The 25,171-nt window shown below is 45.2% G+C and overlaps 2 protein-coding genes across 2 annotated transcripts; both read right to left on the reverse strand.

Moving 5' to 3' along the window:
* Positions 1 to 44: 44 nt before the first annotated feature.
* si:dkeyp-67f1.2 (uncharacterized protein LOC556106 homolog) lies at positions 45 to 3,586 on the reverse strand. The gene is made up of 9 exons (XM_057030183.1): positions 3,428 to 3,586; positions 3,255 to 3,353; positions 3,116 to 3,157; positions 1,381 to 1,504; positions 1,238 to 1,296; positions 791 to 841; positions 602 to 704; positions 400 to 526; positions 45 to 313 (listed from the first exon to the last, which is right to left on the reverse strand). The coding sequence occupies exons 1-9, from the start codon at positions 3,438 to 3,440 to the stop codon at positions 215 to 217; spliced, it is 717 nt and encodes a 238-aa protein (XP_056886163.1). The 5' UTR covers positions 3,441 to 3,586; the 3' UTR covers positions 45 to 214.
* Positions 3,587 to 8,974: 5,388 nt separating this feature from the next.
* Positions 8,975 to 24,502, reverse strand: cfap20dc (CFAP20 domain containing). The gene is made up of 12 exons (XM_057031277.1): positions 24,389 to 24,502; positions 24,238 to 24,310; positions 23,866 to 23,977; positions 23,609 to 23,747; positions 23,400 to 23,504; positions 21,605 to 21,667; positions 20,143 to 20,396; positions 17,460 to 17,807; positions 15,285 to 15,515; positions 12,544 to 12,599; positions 10,169 to 10,263; positions 8,975 to 9,379 (listed from the first exon to the last, which is right to left on the reverse strand). Exons 1-12 carry the CDS (start codon positions 24,417 to 24,419, stop codon positions 9,222 to 9,224), a joined length of 1,665 nt encoding a protein of 554 aa, XP_056887257.1. The 5' UTR covers positions 24,420 to 24,502; the 3' UTR covers positions 8,975 to 9,221.
* Positions 24,503 to 25,171: the final 669 nt, after the last annotated feature.

The following is a 25,171-nucleotide window of genomic DNA, read 5'->3' on the forward strand; positions in this document are numbered from 1 at the left end:
CTTCCAGACCTACATGCAATAAATATGAACATAGAATAGGAGACTGGGGGGCTCCACTGAGGCTTTTATTCACAGTTGAATAATAAATAATCCTCTTTAAAAATCATGTTCATATATCCCAGAGGGGCAAACTGCTGTAGTGATACGCCAGTCAGGTACAACGTGGTTTATTCATAAAAGTCCCGCAACACCAGGACTGACGTTCTTCTTCTTTCTAGGTCTGGTTAGTTTGGGTCCGTGGATAACAGCCTCCAACCTCCACCTGCCCCGGCCAGCCCTCGTAGGCGTTGGTTTTCTTTTCGTTGACGGCTGTCTGACAGGTGGACAAGACAGAGGACACTTTCAGCATCAGGAGAGGCAGTAGAACGGGGGGGGGGGGGTAGACAAATGCTCGCTGACCTTCTCGTACAGGCTCCTGTCTGCGCCGCCTGCCCTTCCTGCAAACACCCAGTTGTCTCTGGCTTTCACCGACGTGACCAAAGCGCTTCCCATTCCAGCGAAGAGCCCCCTCACTTCTTCTGTAAGCCTAAGCAGAGACAGAGGTGGAACACCAAGGAGCACCTCCTCCCCTCCCTACCCCCGCTCTAAAAATCAGGCTCACTTTGGCGTCACGTCGCCGAACGAGGCCACCAAAACGATCATTCCGGGTTTAATCTCCTTCAAGTATTCCAGGACCTCCTCTTCAGCTTCTCCTCTTTTTCCTTCTAATCAGAGTGATTAAAAATGAGGGAAGCTTTCGATAACCAGGCAAAATTTAAAAGACTGGGACAAAAGTCTGGACAATTCTTACTTCCTTTCTGCATGTTGATGGAGCCAATTTTTTCCACAATTCCAGTTTCACCTGAGAAAAAAAGCAACCCAAAAGTCCATTTCCTTATATTTTAGACCAGAAACTTTATTACTTGGTTTTAACTGTTGCCTCAGAGGAAGAGTGTGTTTTTATTAAAAGACCTTAAGATTTAAATGATTTGCCTTAGATGATAATTCACACAAAATATGAAAGAACGTTCGTGCTTCGGCTTCTATTGGAGTCGCTTTGAGGTTTTAGCCTAAATTGTCCAGCTTTTGACAAATATTTACATTGTCAGTTAAAGTTGAACAGAATACTTTAACAGAAGTTGTGGGTTAATTTTTTAAATTTTTATTTTTTTTTTACCATCACTGAGCTCAGGTGGGAAGAACAAATTCAGCGGAGACGTTTTGTTTCCACCGTTTGTGCTCCATTTCTTTCCCTCACCGTCTATCACCGCAATGTTCAGCCCGGGACCCACGTTGTTCAACACGTGACTCATGATGCTGGGAAGAAGAGAAAAAGGTCAGCTCGCGTTTCCTTCCGCTGCTCCTCCGTTGCTGAAGGTTCCTCGTGCATCAGACACGCACATTTTACCCTCGAAACAAATCTGTGGCCCGACCACGTCAGCTGCTCCGCTGGTGAGGCGCATGGCGAAATGGTCGGGGGGGCAAACTTTGGACAACCTGCACTTCAGGTCAGCTGATGTCTTGACTGAAACACACAGACAGACAGACAGGCAGGCAGGCAGGCAGGCAGGCAGGCAGGCAGACAGGCAGGCAGAAAGACAGGCAGGCAGGCAGGCAGACAGGCAGGCAGACAGACAGACAGGCAGGCAGACAGGCAGGCAGGCAGGCAGGCAGGCAGACAGGCAGGCAGGCAGACAGGCAGGCAGGCAGGCAGACAGACAGACAGGCAGGCAGACAGACAGACAGACAGACAGACAGACAGACAGACAGACAGACAGGCAGACAGGCAGACAGACAGACAGGCAGGCAGGCAGGCAGGCAGACAGACAGACAGACAGACAGGCAGGCAGGCAGACAGGCAGGCAGACAGACAGGCAGGCAGACAGGCAGGCAGGCAGACAGACAGGCAGGCAGGCAGGCAGACAGGCAGGCAGGCAGGCAGGCAGACAGACAGGCAGGCAGGCAGGCAGGCAGGCAGGCAGACAGACAGACAGGCAGGCAGGCAGGCAGACAGGCAGGCAGGCAGGCAGGCAGGCAGGCAGGCAGCAGACAGGCAGGCAGCAGGCAGACAGACAGGCAGGCAGGCAGGCAGACAGGCAGGCAGGCAGGCAGACAGGCAGGCAGGCAGGCAGGCAGGCAGACAGACAGACAGGCAGGCAGGCAGGCAGGCAGGCAGGCAGACAGACAGGCAGGCAGACAGGCAGGCAGGCAGGCAGGCAGACAGGCAGGCAGGCAGACAGGCAGGCAGGCAGGCAGGCAGGCAGGCAGACAGACAGGCAGGCAGGCAGGCAGGCAGACAGGCAGGCAGGCAGACAGGCAGGCAGGCAGGCAGGCAGGCAGGACAGGCAGGCAGGCAGGCAGACAGGCAGGCAGGCAGGCAGACAGACAGGCAGGCAGGCAGGCAGGCAGACAGACAGGCAGGCAGGCAGGCAGGCAGGCAGGCAGACAGGCAGGCAGACAGACAGACAGGCAGGCAGGCAGACAGGCAGACAGACAGGCAGGCAGGCAGGCAGGCAGACAGGCAGGCAGGCAGGCAGGCAGACAGACAGGCAGGCAGGCAGACAGGCAGGCAGGCAGGCAGGCAGGCAGGCAGGCAGACAGACAGACAGGCAGGCAGGCAGGCAGGCAGGCAGACAGACAGACAGGCAGGCAGGCAGGCAGACAGACAGACAGGCAGGCAGGCAGGCAGGCAGACAGACAGACAGACAGACAGGCAGGCAGACAGGCAGGCAGGCAGGCAGACAGGCAGGCAGGCAGGCAGACAGGCAGGCAGACAGACAGGCAGGCAGGCAGGCAGGCAGACAGGCAGGCAGGCAGGCAGGCAGACAGACAGGCAGGCAGGCAGACAGGCAGGCAGGCAGAAAGATATACAGTACAAGGTTACATAACATAGTAGGTTGCTGTGTGATCAAAGCACCTTGGTTTTGGTCTTTGGAACATCAAACGTCCCTTCAGAAACTGGAATATCATCTAGACAACAGTCATCTGTTGTTTTGGCCATTATTTTCTGAACATTTCATTGAAATCTGTTCATAACCTTTTGTTATTTGCTAACAAACAAACGCCAGCTGTCACAAAACCTTGGTGGACGTAATCATTTAGACGGGGAACGCTGCTCTGTGCTATTTGTTCTCACCTGCTTTGAATTTTCCTTTGATCCGATCGATGTAATTCGAGTCTAAAATGAAGGAAAGGAGGCGGGGCCTGATCAAAAACATGGCAAATCTAATGAAATGAGAGGAGCCAGCTGATGTAATGGGTCGAAATGAGCTCACCCAGAATGTTTCTGGCTCTTTCTTGTACATCAAATGAATTGATGGGGATTTTCCACGTTAACAGCAGAGCGACGGCTGCCGCCAGCAGGTATAAAGCAGCTGCCAATCACCGAGAGCAGCAGACACATAATCAAAACCAACTTTTAAATCTCTGCTTAATCTAAAAATCTCACCTCGGTGTCTCATGTCTGCAGCCAGACTCAGTGTCCCTGCAGGGCCGAGGCCTGTCACACACACACCAGGTACTTCCTGTCAGCCAGAAAATTGGGAGAAAGTAAAGAATTTTGTTGTCAAACTGAGCCCCGTGGAACTGTTTGGACCTTCAGGAAGGAGGACAGGGCTGCTCCTCCCCTCGACCATATGAAATTAGAAGCACACACTCACACACTTACACACACACAGGGGAGATACGGTTTCTCTGCTTAACAGTGTCAAACATGGGAGAGACCAGCAGTAACAGATCCGACCTGGGGTGGATAATGTGCTCTGAAGGCTACGTGTTTAGCTGACACACACAAACACAAAGAAGATGGGGGAAAAAAGGCCACAAAGTGTCACATTTCACAGTGGAGGAATAAATAAAAGCAGAAAAAGAGCATTTTACGGATCACAGTCGTTCGCTATTTGTATGTAAATTTCAGTGAATCCCATTTGATGTGTGGACTTATCTGCATGAAAGGGCTGACTCAGCAAAAGACATGTCACCATAAAGAAGGTCATAAAACACCAGGAGTGTTAGCGTGATTTATTCCAACCCTCACTGGCAGAAAATAAATAAAGGGGGAGACACACCAAAAGTGCATTAAAGAGTGGATGAGAGGGGGGAAAAAATCCATTTGCAAGTTTTGTTTCAGCCTTACTTTATCCGAAGTCATAAAAGCAAATTAGAGGGGCTTTCTTGAGCAGAAAGAGGAGGGATGTTCAAGTTCATTACAGACAATGAAGCCACGCGAGGTTTTTCTGGAAACATGAGTAAAATTTACATTGTTCAGGATTTGCAGACGATTACTGAAACGACGTTTTACAACAGCTGCAGGACGGCAAATGACAAAAACATGTGCGACAGATTACAAATTACAGCTCAAATAAGTTGCTGGTAGGCTGCCAGGAAGCACTTCAACAGCATTTATGGCTTTCACTTGGCGTCGATTACCTTTTTATTGATGTAATTGAGCGTTCAGTAAACATTAAAAGATGTTTTATGAAAGGCTTTTTCCTTCTTCTTCTTCTTCATTATAAAATCATTCAGTCAGAGGCAAACACTTGAATTTGCAAACAGAAGAGGAACCATATGAGCTTTAATTACAGAAAATATTTATTCAATGGCTGGATGCCAGAACTTCCTCCTATTATCATATACAAGTAAAATATTCAGTAAAAAATTGTAGTTCTTTCTGTGTGTCTTGGCTTATTTGTCTTTCATCTTCACAGGAACACCATATATTCGGTTGTCCTTTTTTAAAAAACTCCATTTTGCTGTAAGGTTTGAGGATGAGGCCTTCAGAGACAGCTGTGATACCTGGGACAACCAGCAGAGGGCCCGTGGAGCTACTTTTCCACTGATGAAAATTGAAAGAGGGGAAAAAGCATTTTTTCTTTCTGATAAACAATAAAGCAGTGGCCATTCGAGAATAATGAAAGACGCATAATTATATTGAGTGTTGTCAAATGAGCTGCATCAACGATATGTCTTTAATGCAGAATTGCATTATGATTCGGGAGTGAACTGCGATCTTTAACATCAGTCACACACCCTTGGATGGCTGCAAAGTTTGGAGTAATGCCTGATACACTGAGAGTTTTAATCTGGAAGTCTATCAACTTAATGCCTGAGTGCCGTCCTGTGCTCTTAACTGCCTGATCAAATCAGACACCACTCACTCTAAAGCCTTAAAGTCTTTAGATTCAGGAGGGAATAAAGCACTTGTTGCTTAATGTCAGACTGAAAACAGAAAAGTATTTCGAGGAGAAAATGGCCAATTGGCAGAGAGCTGCTGCCTGACTGTGGCTATTAACTGTGCATCTATTAGGGAGTTTGAATCCTGAAATGTCAACCCTTCCCATGATTCTCAGTGGAAACCAATTACTTGATACACACTGCTCATGTTGTGAGTTCTCTGACCTGTATTTACACCAAAGCAGATGCAATTAAGGCTGTAAATGATATTATGAAAGGCCTGAGTCATGTTTGTCATACAGCCAATGAAACAGTACCAGACAGAAGGTATGTCTGAGTAGATTAATGCAAATCGATATCTCACGTGTCGGGTCTTATTTCCAAGGAAATACTTCATCTGTTTCTGCCGTTGCTTTGTAATGCATTTCAAATTTGATTTGGCTTTTGGAGGCTCGGTGATTCAAGTTTGAATTCGATTCCGACATCATCAGATACCTCTATGTTACAGCATACAGGAGAGAGTGCTGATGGTGGCCATTCAGACATACTGGGTAACTGGCAGCAGCACTAAGATGAGGATGTACAAGACACGGCACAGAGGCAAACATCCAGTTTTATTAATACTTCATGTTAAATACATCATTTATGAGCTACTTCATTAAAAAAAAGCAATAATAACACACGGCACAATAAATATTGCACATTAGGCCTGTAGTAAGGTGTCTGATAAGAATTCAAAATACAAGATGGGCATAAATACAGAGATAGAAGCAACACCCAGCTTCTCAGATGTGATCATTTATTACCATACAATGTTAGTTTTAGTGAAGCTTATTAATATTTTAGATTGTTCAGCCAAAACTTGTGCTGCAAACACTGATGGCTGCAGGAAGAATTGTAAAAAAATAAAAAAAATAAGAGAGAATTATTTGCCAGTAAAAAGCAGTTATAAAAGCAGCGGCCTGGTCTGACATTTATTCCAGCAGATCCTGTCACAGGGGGAGGAAAAAAGGAGTAAGTTCAAAATTGAATGTGATGTGGCTGGTTACAGCTGCGTCAACCTGTTCCGTGCAGCAGGTGACTCTGAGAACCACCGCCGGGGAAAGTCAAGATGCACTGACCTCGTCTGACTCGTCTCCTGCCACGCCGGACCCCCCGTCATCACCTGCCTCCATCGCCGCTGAACCCCGGCGCAGCAGCGAGTACCTGTACGTGGCCTCACTGGAATAAAAGGGATATGACATGCTGGGGGGAAGGGGGGGAGGGATCTCACCGAGACACTCAAAAAATGTGCGCTTACTTGGCTGGGAAGCAGTATTTCCGGATGATCAATACAGCCGCGCAGAAAGCTGCCATGGAGACGAAAATCACAGACGCGATGATTCCAAGGTAAAACCTTAACCCGGCCTGAAGAGAGGGATAATTCGGATAACATCGGGGTGGTTAAAAAGCCCATAAACTTTACTGCTCAGTTCATGATGTGGGGCACATCATAGAAATTACAGCTGGGAGATCAAACAGCAGCGCCATAGATCATCCAATCATCAAAAACATCACCGGGGAAACGAAAACCTGTGAAACAACAACGCTATGCATGAGGTCTGTTATAATCTACTTTAATATTTGTTAATGAAACATCCTCACGTGTGAGAACTTAACAGTTTCTAATGAAGTAATTAAAAAAAAAAATCAAGATGCAACAGAAAGCTGCTGTTTAAGCTGTATGAAATTGATATTTATGTGGTACATTTAAATGACTATTAACTGGTTTCAACAGTAGCCTTGAAAGGGAAAATATCCACTTCTAGTTGTTATTACAGTATAGATGTCCGTGTAGATTCTCAATCATCCACATCATAGCTATCCAAGGTAGTTTTTTGTGTCGACTGGACTGTTTTTCTTCTCTTTTGAAGGCATTTTGCCTTCTATCAGTTGAACTGAAGAAGCCTTCGCAATAGAAGGCGAAACATCTTGATAAGAGAAGAAAAACTGTCCAGTTGACACAGAAAACTACCTTGGATGTTTACAGTATAAACATTCTATGATTTACTTACAAAAGGCCTCATCTAATCTAATTTCTAAATCTAAATGTCTTGGATCTCATTTTTATAGATGTTCACCTCCACCAACACTGCGTTTGATTGCTAGCAACATAATTTAAAAACTTGTGAAAATATTTCAATTACATTTTCGGAAATATTGAAAAGAGGGCCAAGGAACAGATGATTAAAAAAAACACGCGGGGAATGATAATGTGGCAAGGTCACTCCTGTCTTAGCATCATTTGGCATCTTTATATATATAGAAAACCTTTTTCAAGTCAACGTGTTGATTTTGTCCTCAGGTATGTCCCCATACCGAGTCCTTACATGCTTAAAAGGACGTGATTATAGGTGTGATCGCCGGAGGCTATCCAAATTCCAGTGTTTACCTGTTGTGTTGCCATCGTTACAGTGGAGCTCATCGCTTTCTAATTTGACCGTTTAAAGGCAACAAATGATGAAATACTTCACACACTTCCGGGGGTGACGACGACAGCGCGTGGACAGATTGACGTTGACGTCGCCCTCACCTGCCCATATTTCCCCGCCCCTTTCCCCGCCCCTTACGCCGCAGGCCCCGCCTGATTCGTTCTCCTTCTGTCACGTGACGCGCTTGAGCCACACAGTGGGCTGTGATTATTATTGACGTGCTTCCAGTTTTAGGTTACTGGCTTCCCTCAGTTCCAATTCTCAGGTAATTCAGGTGGTGTCGGCCATCTTTTACACCACTTAGCCTCGTTCCTTTAATAATATATGGATGAAGTCGACAAGGATCAAAGTTTTCATTGAAACCATAAGCAAAGCTCTGACAGACTTAGCATAGTGGCACCAAGCACTCAAGCGGAGTAAAATGAAAGAAACCAGTTCAAATTCTTCCCTTCTTACACCTGAACAGCTCTAAGGTTTCACCTTGAGCTGGGAGAGCTAGTGATTGCAAAGAAATGGCAGATTTCCTTTTGTAGAACCCCTTTTTGCCATTCACAGTCAGCATTCCTTTGATTTTGCAATGTGTGAAGTGACTTCAGCATTCTGGGCCAATACTTTACTCAACAGGCGGAAAATAAAAAGTTTTAACTACTTTAGTTTTTTGGTAGCCATTACCGAATGACGAAACATTTTGTGTGGATTATTGCCCTTTTGATTTATGCTCTCTTCTCTTTCTCCTCCTTTAGCCACCCAGACATCCCCGCCCCCCACCCCCCCATAGGAACCGGCTCCTGGTCTGTGATTCCTCCTGTTATAGGGAGATTCCCTTGCCACTGCTGCTTGCCCAGGGGTCAGGCTTGGGGTTCCTCTAAAGCAATCTGGATGAGGTTGGATTGAACTAAAGAAATACACTGATTACACTATCTATACCACACGCAGAGCCTCTTTTTATGTTCATTGTATTAGGTATGATCATTAATTACTCTCACATTACCTGCTCGTCACTTGTGATCATTGTTTTTTGCACAAATTTAATGAGTTATTGAATACCTGCTGGGGAGAGAGCTGCTGTTCACACTAACAAGACATAAAAAAAAATCTGTCAGCCCAAACTGAGAAACCAAACTGGAGTGTACCTGCAGCATCATCCCACCGCTGGTTGAGTTGCTTTTAAAACCTGGTGTCACTTAAAAACAAGATAGCTCCAGCTAAAGATCGCCTCAAATACATTTGTAAAGCTCATCAGTGAGGCCAGTTTAACTTACTTTTGAAGTCATGCAAACACTGTGGATAAACTATACATAAACTGTCCATGAGCTCCACCTGTGTAAAATCACTTAAACAAAGCCTTTGGGTTTTCCTTCAAACCTTTAATTTTTGTTAGGACAAATGAAAAGCATCTTGATGTAACAGACAGTCAGTGGAGCTACAGACGTCCACCTTTTTCAACAATAACCCAACACTTTTCATGGAAAGAAACACTCTTGTCACCACCCTTATAACAAAATCACCAACACATTTTTTAACCCTTTTTTGTTGCTTTGTGGCTTCTTTTGATCTTCACATTCAGCGAGTTGGTAATACATGAACAAGGATCATAGCTCAGCTTTGAAGACCCTCTTCTCCCTCTAACTCTTCATCCTCTTCCTCCTCCTCGAACTCATCCTCCTCCTCCTCTTCCTCCTCCTCATCTAACTCTTCATCCTCCTCTTTGTCCTCCTCCTCCTCGCTGTCCTTCTTCTCCATCATGCTCCTGTACGCTGCAATGATGCAAAACGCAACGGCAGGATTAAGACAAACTCATTTCAAACCTGCACGTCGGCTCTGTGGGAGCAGTGAACCTCTTACACGTCACACAGAAATGAACAAGCACGTATGGATGTTACTCGACTAAAACGGGAGTGCAGGCACTGGGTGACCTTTGGATTCAGGTATATTTAAAAGTTTTCTGTTGCTGCCATATTCTTCGCTCATCAATCAGCGGCGTGGACGCACAGAGTCGGCAGCACATTATAAAGCCGTAAAGAGATCCCCTGTAATCCCCTTCTGCTTTAAAGCGCGCGGATTCAGCTGTTAAACTGACAGGCAGCGAAATGTTAAAAAGGTTAAGGAACGCTCCGGGAGGAACACTTAATCTTATCAGAACTTTGGCGACGATAATGAAAACTAATTATCAAACACATTGTGTGGGAGGGTTTGGAGAAAAAAAAAAAAAAGATGCTGTAAACTGAAAAGGTTTCATCAATTAACCCAGTCGATGTGTCTAGAGGGTACAGACCTGTAATGAGCCTGTCTCTTCTGACCTATGGAGTTAGGTGGAGGACACCGAGCTCCACTCTCAGGAGCTTTTTACCCTTAATTAGATACAGTTTCACATGCCAACCCCCCCTGCTGACAGCAGTCTTTGTTGAAAGCTTAACATTTTTGTAAGCGTTGACACCAGCGGACGTGTGGAACGGAGTTGATGTTAAAGCGCTGCATTGTTGTTGGCGTCCGCCTGACTTAGGAGACGCGCAGTAAGAAAAAGGCAAAGATTAAGGTTACTGTACCTCTGATTAGATTTTCCTGACTGGTCCGTGTCGTGCCTGACCTTCTCTGTTGGCTGGGAGACGTAGCAGGAGGTCTGAGCGCATCCATCCACTCTCTGGGGACGAGACCATAAAAGCACACAGTCATGACAACACATGCCATTATACTCACCGTCCTCCCACTGTAGCCTGCGCATCAAACTGCTGCTATATGGCATTTTAACAATCACATCCCATCAGCCTGTGGTCTCAGAAGCCCATCTATGTGACCTTGCCCTTGAGTCCCTTCTCCTGCACACTTAGCCTCTCTACCTAGATCATTTATTAGATTCTGGCTCAAGCTGGGACTTCCAAGTGTCCACATTTGAGACTGGAGTTAAGGGACCTTAACCTTGCCAGTGTCTGTGCACAACACCTGCTTTTACTCTTAATTAGTTTATCTGTCCAGTGCAGAGCACAGAGGCTGCAGCTTCTCTATACCTCAATCATTACAAACCCCCCTCTTTGTTAAGTCAATATTCAAGCCCCACTTAAAAGGGTGTTGGCTTGAAAGGAATCTGATGAATCGTGTTCATTACTAGAGCAAGATCTACGATGCTACAGTACCTTTAGTCAGGTATCTAGACAGAAGTAAAGTTCGAGCATAGATCGATACCGATGCGAGTTCAAACAGATTTCTCGAAATTTATCAAAAAATTAGAGAGCCGACATCATCGGCAATTCAAGGAGCATTTTAGCGAACGCTCGGGCACAACGCTGCCTGCCACCATTACAAATGGGTTTGTTTCTGAAAAAAACAACAACCCCGAAACAACATTTGAAATAAACCTCTCGTCAAAATCTTTCCACTTTCCGGAATTGTGTGTTCATTGGCAATCAAGTAAACACTTCACACACACAAAAGAAATTCTCTCCAGTATCCATTGTGCTGAAGGTTAAGCATTTAAAGTGCCCATATACAGATGCCATTGGACTATACTCAGAAAGACAAATTCTCCCATATTCTCCTCAACATGCAGTGCTGAGGACGTTCGTGAGACGTTCACGGTCCGCCTTGATGCACAGAGCTGCAATTATGTAGTAGTTCTTCCTCTAACAGCACATACGTGAACCACTGCCTCCACGAGAGTTCACCAATGGCTGCAAATGGCTAAAAAAAACCACCCAGTGCAACAGCTGAACCAGTGGCTGAAGCCAGTGAATCACCAGGTTCTTCTAGCACTATATATGACCAAAATAAATGGAATTTATTCTATTTAAATGTAATAAATGTTTGTGTTTATTGTGCATAAATGTGATATGTATTCCTACCGTTCCAATCTTGGAGTCATGAGGCACTCTATCTGTTCTGTGGTCCCAAATCTTCAATTTTATTTTATTTTTTTTCTCCAAAAAAATCCTCCTAAGCCTCTGACCATGTGATAGGCAGGAGCACAGTACAAAAGTTAATGGGCGCAATTTTCGGGGACAAAGGCCTCTGCCACAGAGCTGCAAATTGGACTTCAATTTGTCAAGGGGAACTCGGCAGAGTGAATAAACGGTTCGATTTTTCGACTCATTGTGATTCAGATATGGAGGGCGCTGCGATAAACGAAATATAGAGGCGTGATTTAATTAGCGCGCGCTGCTTTTGAACGATATTCAAATGAAGCTTTCAAAATATGTACAAAATAAAACAATGCCATAAAAGCTGATGAAGGTGGACGCAGAGATCACGCAGACCAAGGTGTTTGAGTAAATGGAGGATAAGAATAAGAAAATCTCAACATCAAGCGAGGAATCTGCGTCCAAGAAATGAGAAAGCGTCACAAAAAATACCACGAGGCTCAGAAAATGCCTTAATAGAACAGAACTCAGTGTCTCACAAAGCCTGAGAGACAGAGGCAAAACAAAGACACGCAGTCAAACAGCCTTGCTTCCAGGACCGACTCCGCTCGGATCTTTGTGGGGGTCTGTCAGTGTTCATTTCAGTGTACGTTCGGTCCAACAGCAGAGCCGCGCTGAGCATTCAAGCAGCCCAAAAACGTGTCTGTACGGGTCAGCAACGCTCGCACGGACACGCGCGAACACGCACGGATCAGATGCAACGACTGCAACCATTCTTAAATATAAAAGAAAATCTGAATATTTCAGTACACAGGAGTCGACACATGCTTTTCATCAATAAATCACAAATGCGTGCGAGGAGGTGGGTGCATAATTTGGGGGGGGGGGGGGTGATGCAATCCTTTTGGGCTGTTTTGAAACGTGTTGCACCAACGAGGAGGCAGAGACGTGGCTCAGCCGCTGCAGCTAGCATCCCTCCGTACCACGCTACAACCAGCTTCTAATGCTAAAGTGTAAGCTGGACCGGAACCAGCTGCTATTTATTTATGTCTGCAGATCTGAGCTCTTACCTGGACATTAATTGCAGGGTGTTTATTTCCTCATCATAGTCCACATTGCTGTTTGGCTGGAAAAGAGCAAAGATTAAGAAAACAGTGTTAAAATGCACATCTACGATGCTTTTCTGGTTTCGATGTTTTCATTATGAATCCACATATAATTCCAACTACCAGTCTAGCAGCATCACTTAATGGATCAGACAGCGAAAGAAGCGCCGTAACTCCTTCACTTCAGCTGCAATTACAGCTAATTTGTTTACTAACCAATTTAGGTTTAATTGCTGAACAAATTAGGGTTGTGCTACGACAGATATTCTCTCTGTTGTGCTTCGTGGCTGCATTCTGTGTGCTTGTCGTGCATGAACTGTAAAAGAGAGAAAGCATACATTTCCCACAGCTGCACATGAACACAAGCAGACATTAAGCTAAAAGCATCGACGCTTCAGATCGTGCAGCGCGCTCAGGTCAGGACTAAATGTACGCTGAGTGCACTGACAAATTAGTGCTGGAACCAAACAGTAAAGCCTGTAAACAAACAGTACGAGACGTCTGGTGCAGCCTTTAACACGTTGGGTCGTTTGGACTCGGCGGGTTCTGGAGGGTAAGTTTGGCTGTTGTGTTGATGACTTATAACACATACATGGTGAGTTATGGATATTACAGCTAGGAGATAAGGAAGTATCGCTCTGAACACTGTCATTTCCAGCTGTAGGGAACTCGAGTGCATTACTCTCTTTAGCTTGTCAAAGAAAAAGAACCCTACGGCCTCAGGAGGCTACGTAAGTGTACTAGGTGCTCAAAAGCTTTTACATAGCACGATGTAGATTAGCTTGCACGTCATGTCAAAGCTGTAATCAAGCATGGCGTAAATGAATTACAACTATCTGTGTGCTGCAGTCCCTTTTACTACAAAAATAGGACAGGTCCTCTGATTGCACCCTGCGGAATCGTGAAGGTGACATGATGAAAACATTAAAAAAAAAAAAAAAAGCCTCCGGAAGGTTTAAAGATGAAACAGCAATGATCTGTTTGTTGTGTTACACCAAGTCCTGCACATTTAAATTAACATTGACTTCACAATCAAACAGAAGCCCTTAGAAGGAATTATGGGAAGAGGAATGCGTTCCTTATTTTAGCTGCCTATAGCCCGACTGGCTTTCAGGTCTTATCAAAGGGCTTTGCTAGAGAAAATCTAATCTCGTCCCATCATTTGATCTGACTAAGAATGTGCTGTTTCAACTATTGTGGGAATGAGAAAGAGCCGCTCAGGCTGGGATAAAATTAGCTGACTATAAGGGCCAGAACATATTGCTTTATCAGAGGGAGCTCGTGAGCTCCAGGTGATGGATTCAGAGATGAGAGCGGTTCAGGCGTGAGCATCATTCCAAACATTTGCCTCAACGCGGTAAACATGGCTGTTAGCACAGATATCAGCGGGCCCTTAGCTTACCTGGCCGTGGCGCGGAAAGATATAGATTGCTTTTACTGGAAGAGTCTCTTTGACTACTGCAAAAGAGTTTTGGATCAAGGGTAAAGCTTGCCAATGTCTTGCTCTCCCTCCGGCATCATGTTCCACCCCCTGTCAAAAAACAAGCGACCCACTTATCTCTGAATAACACGGCTGTTGTTTTGGGGCAGAACGGTTTATTGTGGGACTATTTTTGCATTCTCTGGGCTGCACAAACATCTCTGGCAACGACGCAAGCGTAGTAGAGGTGCAGAAGGTTTTATTTCTTATATTTATCAAGGGGGGATTCAAGATGATGCCGCAGAGATCAGGACTACAGTGACAGCTTTCCCTGCTTTTACCCTGCACTCCTCCTGCCTCCGTATGTGGGACTCAGTTCTAAAATAGAACTCGTGTGTGCTGCAGACACATGTCTGCTTCTTTTTAATCTAAAGCACGTGTATATAGTTTACGTCTGCATGTTTTAGATTTGTATTTTGACTCAGTGTGTCATTGCTAACTGTTTTCTTCCTCTGCTGTTGGTGGTGCTGTTGCCATGTGTATTTAGCCGATTCTGCGTTAGGGCGATTGCGTCAGTTGCAAATCTCCTACTGCTCCGCCGGAAGATTGTGCGCACCACAAGGCCCGAAGAGTCGTGTTTTTGTTGTCGCGTTCCCAAAAAGAAACCGTGAGAAGCTAATCCCGTTTGTAATGACTGGTAATCTTTTCCCTGCTTGTGTGACGGCTTGTCAACAGATAACGGCGTCCGTGCTAAATGTTAGCAAACCTATCTGTGATGACTGTAGCCACCTGGGACGCAGACAATGGACTCAATAGGACTGGCCAGGGCCCCGTTACCGTTGTGCCTATGCTAATAGATCACACATCCAAGTGACCTTCAGCAGCCAAGAGCAAACTAGAACATTGCTGAATTTTAAAATGTCATCTGAGGATTGTTCCCGATGACCTAAATAAATTGTTATCACTCTGAAAATGGGGAACATTATGCCGCTATACATTAAAATGCTGAACGAGGCCAATTAATGTGTTTTTATCCCCACGGCCTTTTGTTATGCGGTAAAACATGCAGGAGAGTGACATGCATTAGTCCTCTTGTGGCTTGAGCTGACAGACGGAAATGAAAATCAGCCAAAGAGAGGATTCACAAGGGTCAGTAAAAACTATTCCAGGGGAGAGCTGGAAACACACAACCTGCTAATGATGGTAAATAGTAGAGAGGCTACACAGATTGGATCCGCAGGAGAATAACATTAAAACAAAGCCGAGGCGTAGAAGGCGTACACACCGTAGAGCTGGGGTTCCACAGAGATTCCTCAAAGCTCGTGTTGATGTCCCACTGTCGGACGACAGGCCCGCCGAGGCTCGAGGCTCCGTAGTCATCTTCCTCCTGCTCCCTTCTGAGACTGGCCAGCATTTGTAGCGCCTCTTTATCCTCCTCAGGTAGATTCATGATTTTAAGATAGTCAGAACTGCTGGAGCCACCAGACTTGTAGTCACCTTCTCCTGAATTCATTGCCTGCAAGAAAGAAATATCAGTCGAGGCAACAGGTTTCCAAAAACGGAAACAGGACTGTAGCAGTTTTACGAGATATTCATCGACCTGAGCCTTTCAAATATTCCTAAACTAAAAATGAACAAATGCGCTGCTTATTTAATTTGACAAAACATTTTTTTCTTCCCCTGAAACCCAACATACCCTGCATTATAAAAACACTGTAGAGAACAAACAGAGCCTCCAGAGGATTACAGTCCCCAGGAAGAGCTGGGTTTTTTTTCTCAAACAGAAAAAAAAAATCTTTGGAAGACAGGAATAAATATTCAACGCTTCTGTCACTCGGGAAGAAAGTAAAAAAAGGCAAGAACGCCCATCATAGAAAGAATATATACAATTATACCATTAAATCTTCCCTAACTGGATACAAAACACACCTTTAATAAACTGTGCGACGATAAATAAGTACGTCAGACAGCTCTAGCGCATCACGATTCCACATATTATCTCGGAAAATACTTGAAAGATCTCCTGTCAAGCTATAAACTGTGTGCTGTACGAATAAACCAGCCTTTCCTGACTGCTGAATCAATGGCAGTCGATACGTGGAGGCGCGGCTGCAGGGACGGCTCCGGAATCTCTGTCATGTTTCCCTGACAGCCTTTCCGTCAAAGCCTTGGCGACAGGCCTCGTGCTGAATTGACAGTCAAGAGAGGCGCTAACGAAGGATGCCGGGGGGACTCCAGCCTCGGAATGAAGATGGGGGGACGCAGAAAGTAGCGGTCAGCTGTGATCTCCTCACTTGATCCGTACGCTGATCTTATTGCTGAGGAGATTATTGAGGAGCGTGGAGCGACAGGGAAGAACAAACAATGCTTCGTTCCTGCTGCTGCGGGGTAAATATTTGCATCTTTGGTCACAGTTTTCGGCCGTGTTCAGACGGCAGCTGAATGACATTTTTCTACCAACCGCCTCCAGAGAAGCTTTTGAGAGGCCAAGACAAAGTAAACTTGCCGGTCCGAATATTAAACCAGGCGCTAAATGCAGTTTAATGCTGCGTTCTCCTTGATTTCAAAGAACTGAAATAGCAGGTATTTCTAAGAGTTGGAATTAATAATCAACTATTTGGCCAGTAGAAGATGCAGCGTGCCTGGCCTTGTTGTGGCTTTTCTACTCTATGTCTAATTGCTTTAATAAACTTGCGCTTTTCTTAAGTCAGAATGCCTATGCCAGTGCCAATGAGTTGATGTAGAGTTGCCGCAACAAAGTCGAATGATGAGTCAGGGTCAGCTGGTTCACGGTCCAAATGATGGTTTATTGATGATTCACAATTCACCATGCATGAGAAGTAGCCCGGGCTAAGTCTGAAAACTAGCAAGAAATCTCCAGCTTTTATACAATTTGGAGCCTGGGTTTACTCCTCCCCGGGCTCCTCCTTCTCATTATGCAATTTTTCCCATTTTCCACCGTTATGTATATTTTTCCATTCTTATCAGAGGCCAGGTGTACCTTCCCACATTTTTTTAAAACAGGCAATCTCTTGCACCAACGGACAACCTCTTGTCCTTGTACCACGCCTCTGAAACCCCCTGTCTTATCATATTCTGGCCAGTAAGCGTAATGGCAAACATTACAGTCACACAGAAAGAACAGAAAAACATTGATTAGGCACTCTAGTCTGGATAATCATTGATCACGGACACCAATCATCAAATGTCCTTGACCTTGCCTGAACATGCTTAAACAGGCTTTTAGAAACCTTTACCCTTTACTACAGCCTTGCATTTGTTCTCAAATACCGACAATTATTTTGCCAACCTAGCGTAAACAGCGGGAGCGTTGAAAGAGCGTTCATAAAATGAATCCGCGAATTAAACTCCCCCCCCCAAAAAAAGCGAAGTTTATGACTGCAAACAAAGATTCGGATTCCAAGGTGAACTGCAGTCAGGCTGAAGATATGAAGCTCACCTCGTGCTGCGCGTCATCTGGTTTGACTTCCTGCAGGAGACTGTGTGAAAACAAGCCGCTGCTGTCGGCACACACGACATTGCTGACCCCCCTGGGTCGCTCCGAGCCACTCCGGTTCTCCCTTTTGGGGAAGGCCAGAACGGGTGAGAGGCAGCGCGTGGGGGAGGTCACGGTCGCTCTTGGAACCTGCAAAGGCGGGCTGAGGGCCTGGAGTGGTTGTGGGTAAAGGTCTTGAAATCCAGACGGGTCTTTGAGCTCCATATCCAAAGCAGAATAAGGACCTCCAGGAGAAGCAACGGTGGATTCGCTAGCAGCTCGTGGCAGCTGGAAGGTGAAATACATGCTGTCCTGAAAGGAGACAAACGTGGAACATACCATGAATACTATTCATTTGTTCTGAATGTCAAACAGGAATCACTGCACGCTGGAAAAGGGGCCGATCTGAGCGTCTCCTTGACTGAAGATGGCGACTGATTTCACAGCACTAGCAATGAATTCCAACTGTGACCCAGTTTCAGAGCGACAAAAATAAACCTATAGAACAGTTTCTAATTGTTTCTACAACTGGAATCGCAGGCGGAAAACACCAACAACTACGAAAAGAAAAACTGGGAACCTAATCATGCCATCAAGCCTTGTCCTCACCCTTCATCTCTACCTTCGCCTCGCCCGCTTTTTAAGGCATAAACTTCCACCTCTGGAGATTAATGACCCCAAACCCTGCAGAGATAATTGTTGATAGCCGGAGAGACCGACGCTCTAAAACACAATAAATATTTCTCTGTGTTTAAGAGAAAATGATCGTTTAAAGAGCGGCGCAATCCTGACGCAACATTTTGAAAGATGATTTGTTGCTTCTCCGGGCTGAGAAATGTGACACGTTCAATGAAAATCACGAGGCTTTTGTAGCCACAAGTCCCTCGTCTGTGCCGCCGCGTCTGCAGCGCCGGAGGGATTCAACACAGAGCCGGCAGTCAAAGTGCGAGACAACTGTGGCCCCCCCTGTTATCTGCATGCATGGCTGTTTAATCCAGTTTCAGTTAAAAGAGTAGCTCGACTCATAGCGTTCAGAGGTCTTTGGCCTTTTGTTCATTTAGTGATGGGTTTTTGGTTCTAAAATCAGGGACAGCAACTCTGGACACACAGTTTTCACACCTCTCACATCTAAAAGAATCAAATGACATCTCAATCCGGGTCCAATGTTCCAGAATGACAAAGTGAAAAGAAAATTTTAGGCATTTTCAATGAAAGGAAGAGAAAGGAGGATTTTCAGAGGTGTAATTATTCAGACCCTTTCGGTACTTAGTAGAAGCACCTTTGGCATCAATTACAGCCTCCTGGCTTCTCTGGTGCAACGTCACAAGCTGTGCAAACCTGGATTTGGATTCCTGCTAGTCTTTACTGTGTGTTCCAGGTCATCATCTTTTTGGAAGGTGAATCTGAACACTCCGGATCAGGGTTTCATTAAGTATATCTCTGAACTTTGACCCCTTCGACTTCCACCCCGACCAGAACGATGCTGCCCCCACCCTTACTGAGCAGTCACCGCTTTCACTCTGATGTGCACGGTCAGCAGGAAGAGCCCCCCCAGAGCTGCAGGTCAAGGGTCACAGCAAATGAGCCGAATGCTTGTCAATGCCATATTTTAGCCTTTCTTTTAAACTGCACTTTCACGGCAGAGTTATGGGGTACTGGATACAGACAGACAGACAGGCAGACAGACAGACAGACAGACAGACAGACAGACAGACAGACAGACAGACAGACAGACAGGCAGGCAGGCAGGCAGGCAGGCAGGCAGACAGACAGACAGACAGACAGGCAGGCAGGCAGACAGACAGACAGGCAGACAGGCAGGCAGGCAGGCAGGCAGACAGACAGACAGACAGGCAGGCAGACAGACAGACAGAGGTACGGGAAAATACTGTGAGAGTCATTCAGAAAAACAATGAATGTGCTGGCGAATGCTAACGACTGAGCTAACAATCTCAAACAGCTTTCCCAATAATCTCTTCTCTGGCGCCGCACAAACGTCTGTAAAAAACCCAAATCGTTGCTCACACCGGGCCTGAGCGTGGCGTCGAAAAACAAAGTGAGGGAGGGGGGCAAAAAGCCACAGCTGATTTATTGAACCCGCTCATCTCTCAGAACAGCGCTATCGGCGGCGCCCCAGCAGCAGGAGATGCCCGGGCTGTCAGATCCACCTGCCTGCTCTAGGCAGGGTTTTACACCTGTCTACTCAAGATACAAGTGTCCAGCTCTCATCAGTACCAACTCTCATTTCAGGAGTGCGCTACAATCAGCAGACGCCACCGCAGCCAAGACCCGAAACAATAAGACACCACACGTAAGGACAATTTCTACCTACATTGGATTTGCAGTGGTTTGAAGATCGTAACCGTAACAATCAGTTCTCTTTCATCTCCCCAATCAGCAAAAAAGCTGTTCTTTTTAATCCAAATTTCAGTGGTATGATTAAATTGTGCTAAATAGCTAAAGATTTGTGAGGTGTATGGCACACTGTTACCATTAAACGCTGTCCAAAATGTGGAATATGCACTTTGAGTCAGCAGCATTAATTCCACCATTAAATATCAATACAATTAATCAAATCCCATGACGGCCAATATACTTGGTGAGGTCTTGGAAGCCACATTTTGCCTCCTCCGCTGGGCAGACATACCTCATCATTGTCACTGCCAATTAAATCTTCCTCCAGAATGGCCTCGTACGCTCGTCTCCTGTCCGTCTCCACCGGGTCGTCTCCCGTCGCCATGTTCTTTCGCTCCTTCTGGCTTTGCTCCCGTTTCATTTGGTCCGTTTGAGGCATGACCGCCTTCTCACAGAGCCTGAGCTGCACTTCACTCTTGTTCTCCCAGAGGTTAATGGAGACAGTGCTTCTTACTAAACTCTCCTTGGTAGGCCGGCCACGAACGTCTAAAATAAAAATAATGATATTAAAAAATGCACAAATCAAGCAGTGATAAATAAAACCAAAACCCCGATTGCCCTTTTTAGAGAGTTCCTATGTGTTGTGGTCATAAGAGCAAGAAGCATTTGGCCACTAACTGTTAAAAAGCCTCCGTCTGCAGACCAAAATTTCGGTCTGGAACATTTACTGCAGTAAAAGTTGCCTCTGAAATTTTAAAATCAATTGGGCATCTGCTGGGGAGCCGTAGAGGCCAGCAGCGGGGCGAGCTCCTCCAATATCCTGACCTCAGGAATGAGTCAGATTTCAGAGGGAGCTCCGCTTGATACCTGACTGAACTATAAAGAAACCGAGTGGAGCTTCATTAGAATTACGTACATTAGACTGAGGATCTACAGGAGCACTGGAGGTGCTGTAAAGTTCTCGCAGCCAGGAGCCCACGGTGCCGCCGCAGCTCGCCGGTAGAGGCGGAACAGACAATTAGAAAGTATATCTACGTCCAATTAGATCAGCTCTGCTTGTTTCCTTTGAGACCAACGCAACGCACTGCAACGTCAACTACAGCGAGTCAGAACTTTGCTGCTTCGTCCTCAAATGAACCTAAAAATGATCCGATAACCTGAAAGCAGCCGAGGGGTGAGCAAAACGGCCGTTTTGCCCTTCACCCCGCTGTACTTCAACGTCTACATTATTTAATTCACAGGGGTGATGTTTCAAGCAGAACCTAAGGTGGCTTTTTTACCACACTCACCACGCCACACTCTGAACCCAATTACCAGTATGCCTGTGCTCGTGCTTGCAGAGCATGACAATAGAGCCCCCAACTCCACAATGGGACTGAGCTCAAAGAAAGAGGCACCTCTATTTGAATGAGTGAGCACATTTGAACCACTTGACAGTATAATTACTTTCTCTAATTGCCCACTGTGTGGCAAACTCCGGGCCAGGGAGATGTCCCTATGACTTTTATTTAACGCACCAAATTACCATTAATGAACTCACTTCTTTCTGTCTGTGGGCAGAGCTGCAGCAAAGGAGCTTATTACTGGAGAAAAGCAGCATAAATTAGCTTTTAGCATGCACATTCATTTTGCCATGACAAAGCCTTGTAGGTATATATAAAAATGGAAGCGGGGGCTAAAGTAAAAGGGGGCCGGAGTGAGCAGATACACTGAAATCAACTTTCTATCCATCTAGGCACGTGTCTCATCCTTACCCTTTGCCGGCTGTCGTGGCTTTGCAGTGGACGCGGCCGCGGCTTTAGGAGTCTTGTGGTGACCTGGGAGAGAGTGAGGATGCCCCAAAGTGAACCACTGTTAATGGATGGATTTGTTCAGACAAACTCAACTGACCATTTAGAGAGTGTCAAGTCCACGGAGGTAAACAACCCCGAGGTTAAATGGTGGAAATGTTAAAAGAAAATGTGTTTCATTTGTGTTCATAATCAAGGGCCACTGAACTTTAGATTAGTGTGATCCGCAGATTCTAAACGACCGATGACGTGAGAAATAGTTGCTATGTGAGGTGATGCTTTTGCATCAAGTGTCAGGGCATCAGTGCTTTTCCCCATTTGCCTGATTTACTGATGCTAGCACTTATTACATGATCAGAGAGCAGGCAGTGGCTCATTTTCTCCTGTGTCCACATTGTCAACACAGGTTTCACTTCACTGGCTCCAAATTTATCACACACAAAGGGTCCCAGCACTACTTTGATGGCTACAAAAAAGAAAATCACATCTACAGAATATTAGCTGCTGCGAGCTCAGCGTAAGGGAGGAATCTGTGAAAAACACACCTCGTACTGCGGGATTTTTGAGCTACCAGACATGGCTAGCATAATAAATCAGAGGCTTTTAAACTCGGTCGATATGAAAGATGATCCTGTTTGAATCAGACTCTGACTTAATCAATATCTTATTTAAATATGTCAACTTGTTGCATATCATTATGTAGACATAATGGATCCGTGGTGGTGCTAGTCCCATTGCCTGACCCATTTTTCTCTCTTTGACCTTGTTTGGAGCAAAGTGCGGTGAACAAACTGCACTTTAAACACTTAGAACAGAGCCCAGGTTTGGGGAAAGAGCAAATTTCACGCTACCACAAGTCGGTCCGAACCCATAAATAATGTACCACAAACAAGAAATGGGGTATGATACTGTACATAGTAGTTTATCAACTAAAAAAGCGTTTAAAAGGAATTGTGGAAATTCCAACCTCTTTACGGAGACATAAAGTCTTTGGCGTAGCATGCACTTGTCTGAATGTTGCTAAATAACAAAAGCTGGAGTTTACTTTTAATAGTTTCTGACAGACCAGCGGGTGAGGCAACAATATTCACTAAGTAACTCTGTCACACATAAACTGTCTGTCTACTTTAATAGTAATCATTCTAATTATGATCAAGACTGTTATGCTAATAATGTAGAAGCTAATTGTGAAATGCTATCTCCTGTGTGTGGCTACTACTCCTTTATGGGCAATGCCGGGTGACCAACCTGTCAGAACAAATAAATAAGCACTGATAAAAAAGGCCACAGAGGAGGTGGAACTGGTTTACTGGTGCATGTCTTTTTATATGAGGAGATAATTGCAGCTCTCGGCGAGCAGGTAACGTGCAAATGAAAACAAAAATGAGTATCTGAGGGATTTCATTTCAGAAGGGAAAAAAAAGTGATTATCCCAGGCATCATCAAAAACAGTCATTTTTAATTTATGACTGATAGCTTGTGTTAATGCATAAATTTACACCTGCAGCACCAGCGTATTTGGGGAGAAAAGAGGTCTGTCTGTCTAGCTTTTGTCATTTTAATTATCCCAGGCGTTAGAGCTCTCTTCATATAAAACATGCACAATTTTTTAAATACCTTGACCCACAACGAGCTTGTTTGGAAACTTTTTTGTCATGTTAAAAGTTCTTCAAATATTTCCATGTAGCTGAGGCTACATAACTCTTAAGTAATGCAGCGCACATGCATCCGAGTGAAAAGTTAATGAAAATATTCTTACTTATCTTCGCACACTGCAAATTCTTCATGTTCAACACGCACGTGGTTGTGATGACATTTGGTGGGAGCTGATAACTGCAAGGAATCAAGCTCACCATGGTCTCTCCTGTGAGGAACATCATTAAAATAAAGTAAAACAGCAAAGCCCTGAAATGCTCGAGCACAAGACAGACATGGAGACACAGGGAACCATCGGACATGTGACATCACCGTCGGCTGAGGCGGCTGATTTCATGGTGAAAATCCTTCGGATTTGGCAGGACGCGTATAAAGAGATGGCATCCAGCGTAGAGATGCCTTTAAACAATTCACCAGCCAGCGATTCGAGGTCGATGAGCAACACGGACCACTGAAACAAGAGTCAGAAGGGTACTGCGCGTGCAAGGATGACCACACAACACAGCGGACGGATTGGGAATCTCAATATTAAATGTACATCAAGCTGGTTCAGCTGCAAACATACTCACATTGTTTTGCAGCCCAGTGAGAGGTATCTTAGCATGAAACAGGTTGACAGAAAGTCCTTTATACACCGTTGAAAAGTGCAGTCTTTTCTTCTGTTTTTCTTTGTCGGATATTCTTTGAACAGTAGATGAGAGGAAGGAACAGATATAAATAGCAAGACGTAAACTAATCTTGAGAAAAACATTTAGATCAGGCTGATCTTGTCCAAAATAGACAAGCGTTCTTCAGTATCAACGATAAATACCAACGCTTAACTCATCAAAAGATCTGCATCTTAACGATGCATTTAAACAAGTGGTCAACAAGTTAGTGGTCTACAAACAAACAAACAAACAAACAAAAAGCACAAACCAAACACTAACGGATGTACTTACGTAATCTCGATGGAAAAGCCTTTGCCCTGTGGAACGTTTACTTGTAGGACTAACAATCGTTGGCTCAGCCCGACTGCAGAGAAAAATAATGATGATACTCTGAGCACGAAAAACAGAACTTAAAGGCTTCGGATCTTTGGCTCTGACTTACGAGACTGCTTTGGATTTTCTGGCAATTGCATCTTGACCAAGTGGCTGCTGCCCTCCAGACAGTAAACCCACCCGTTAACTTCTTTATTATACTCCTGGGAGAGGAAATAGGGCAGAAGGCAACGTGAATGTGATCACGCTCTGAATCCCGTCACTGTGTTTTCTATCGCTCTACTTCAGGTTGTTCCTGAACATGTATGACGTCACATGTAAAGATGTGTGCATCCCATCCAAAACAATTCATTTAAAACACTTGTGGAGTGTTGTGTAACAATCATCAGGGCAAACGACACTAAATGCCTACTTGTGTCATTTGTGGCATGTCTAGTTTTGAATGCTCTTTCTGAGTAATTGTTTTCTGTTTGTGAAGCATAATAATCTGATATCCAAGTGATTTGCTACGTCAGTCAAGAGCAACATTCCATTTTTTGGTTGATTTTTAACATGGTGCTATTAGCAATCATGTAACTGTTCCAAACCACGCGGTCCAGCAGACACGGTGTTTGGGTTTTTCTTCCATAAAATATAAGCACATGATTCGTCGGCAATGACCAGTCAGGCCTTTCCTGGAACAACTGTCCTTTGTTGTTCTGAAGGGAAGGTGTCAATCCCGAAGGAGAAAAAGGAGGTTGAGAACAGGGTAAAGGCAGTTGTCAGAAAACTCACTCTCCGTATCGCCGCCGACCCTCCACAGAGTTTCCAGTGTGCTACGGGGTTGTTTCCCCGCCCACTGAAAAGCTCAAACACACTTCCTCCCTGCCAAAACACACCTCTGTTAGCATTC

This window comes from Takifugu flavidus, chromosome 4, assembly GCF_003711565.1.
Source record: "Takifugu flavidus isolate HTHZ2018 chromosome 4, ASM371156v2, whole genome shotgun sequence".
NCBI lineage: Eukaryota > Metazoa > Chordata > Actinopteri > Tetraodontiformes > Tetraodontidae > Takifugu > Takifugu flavidus.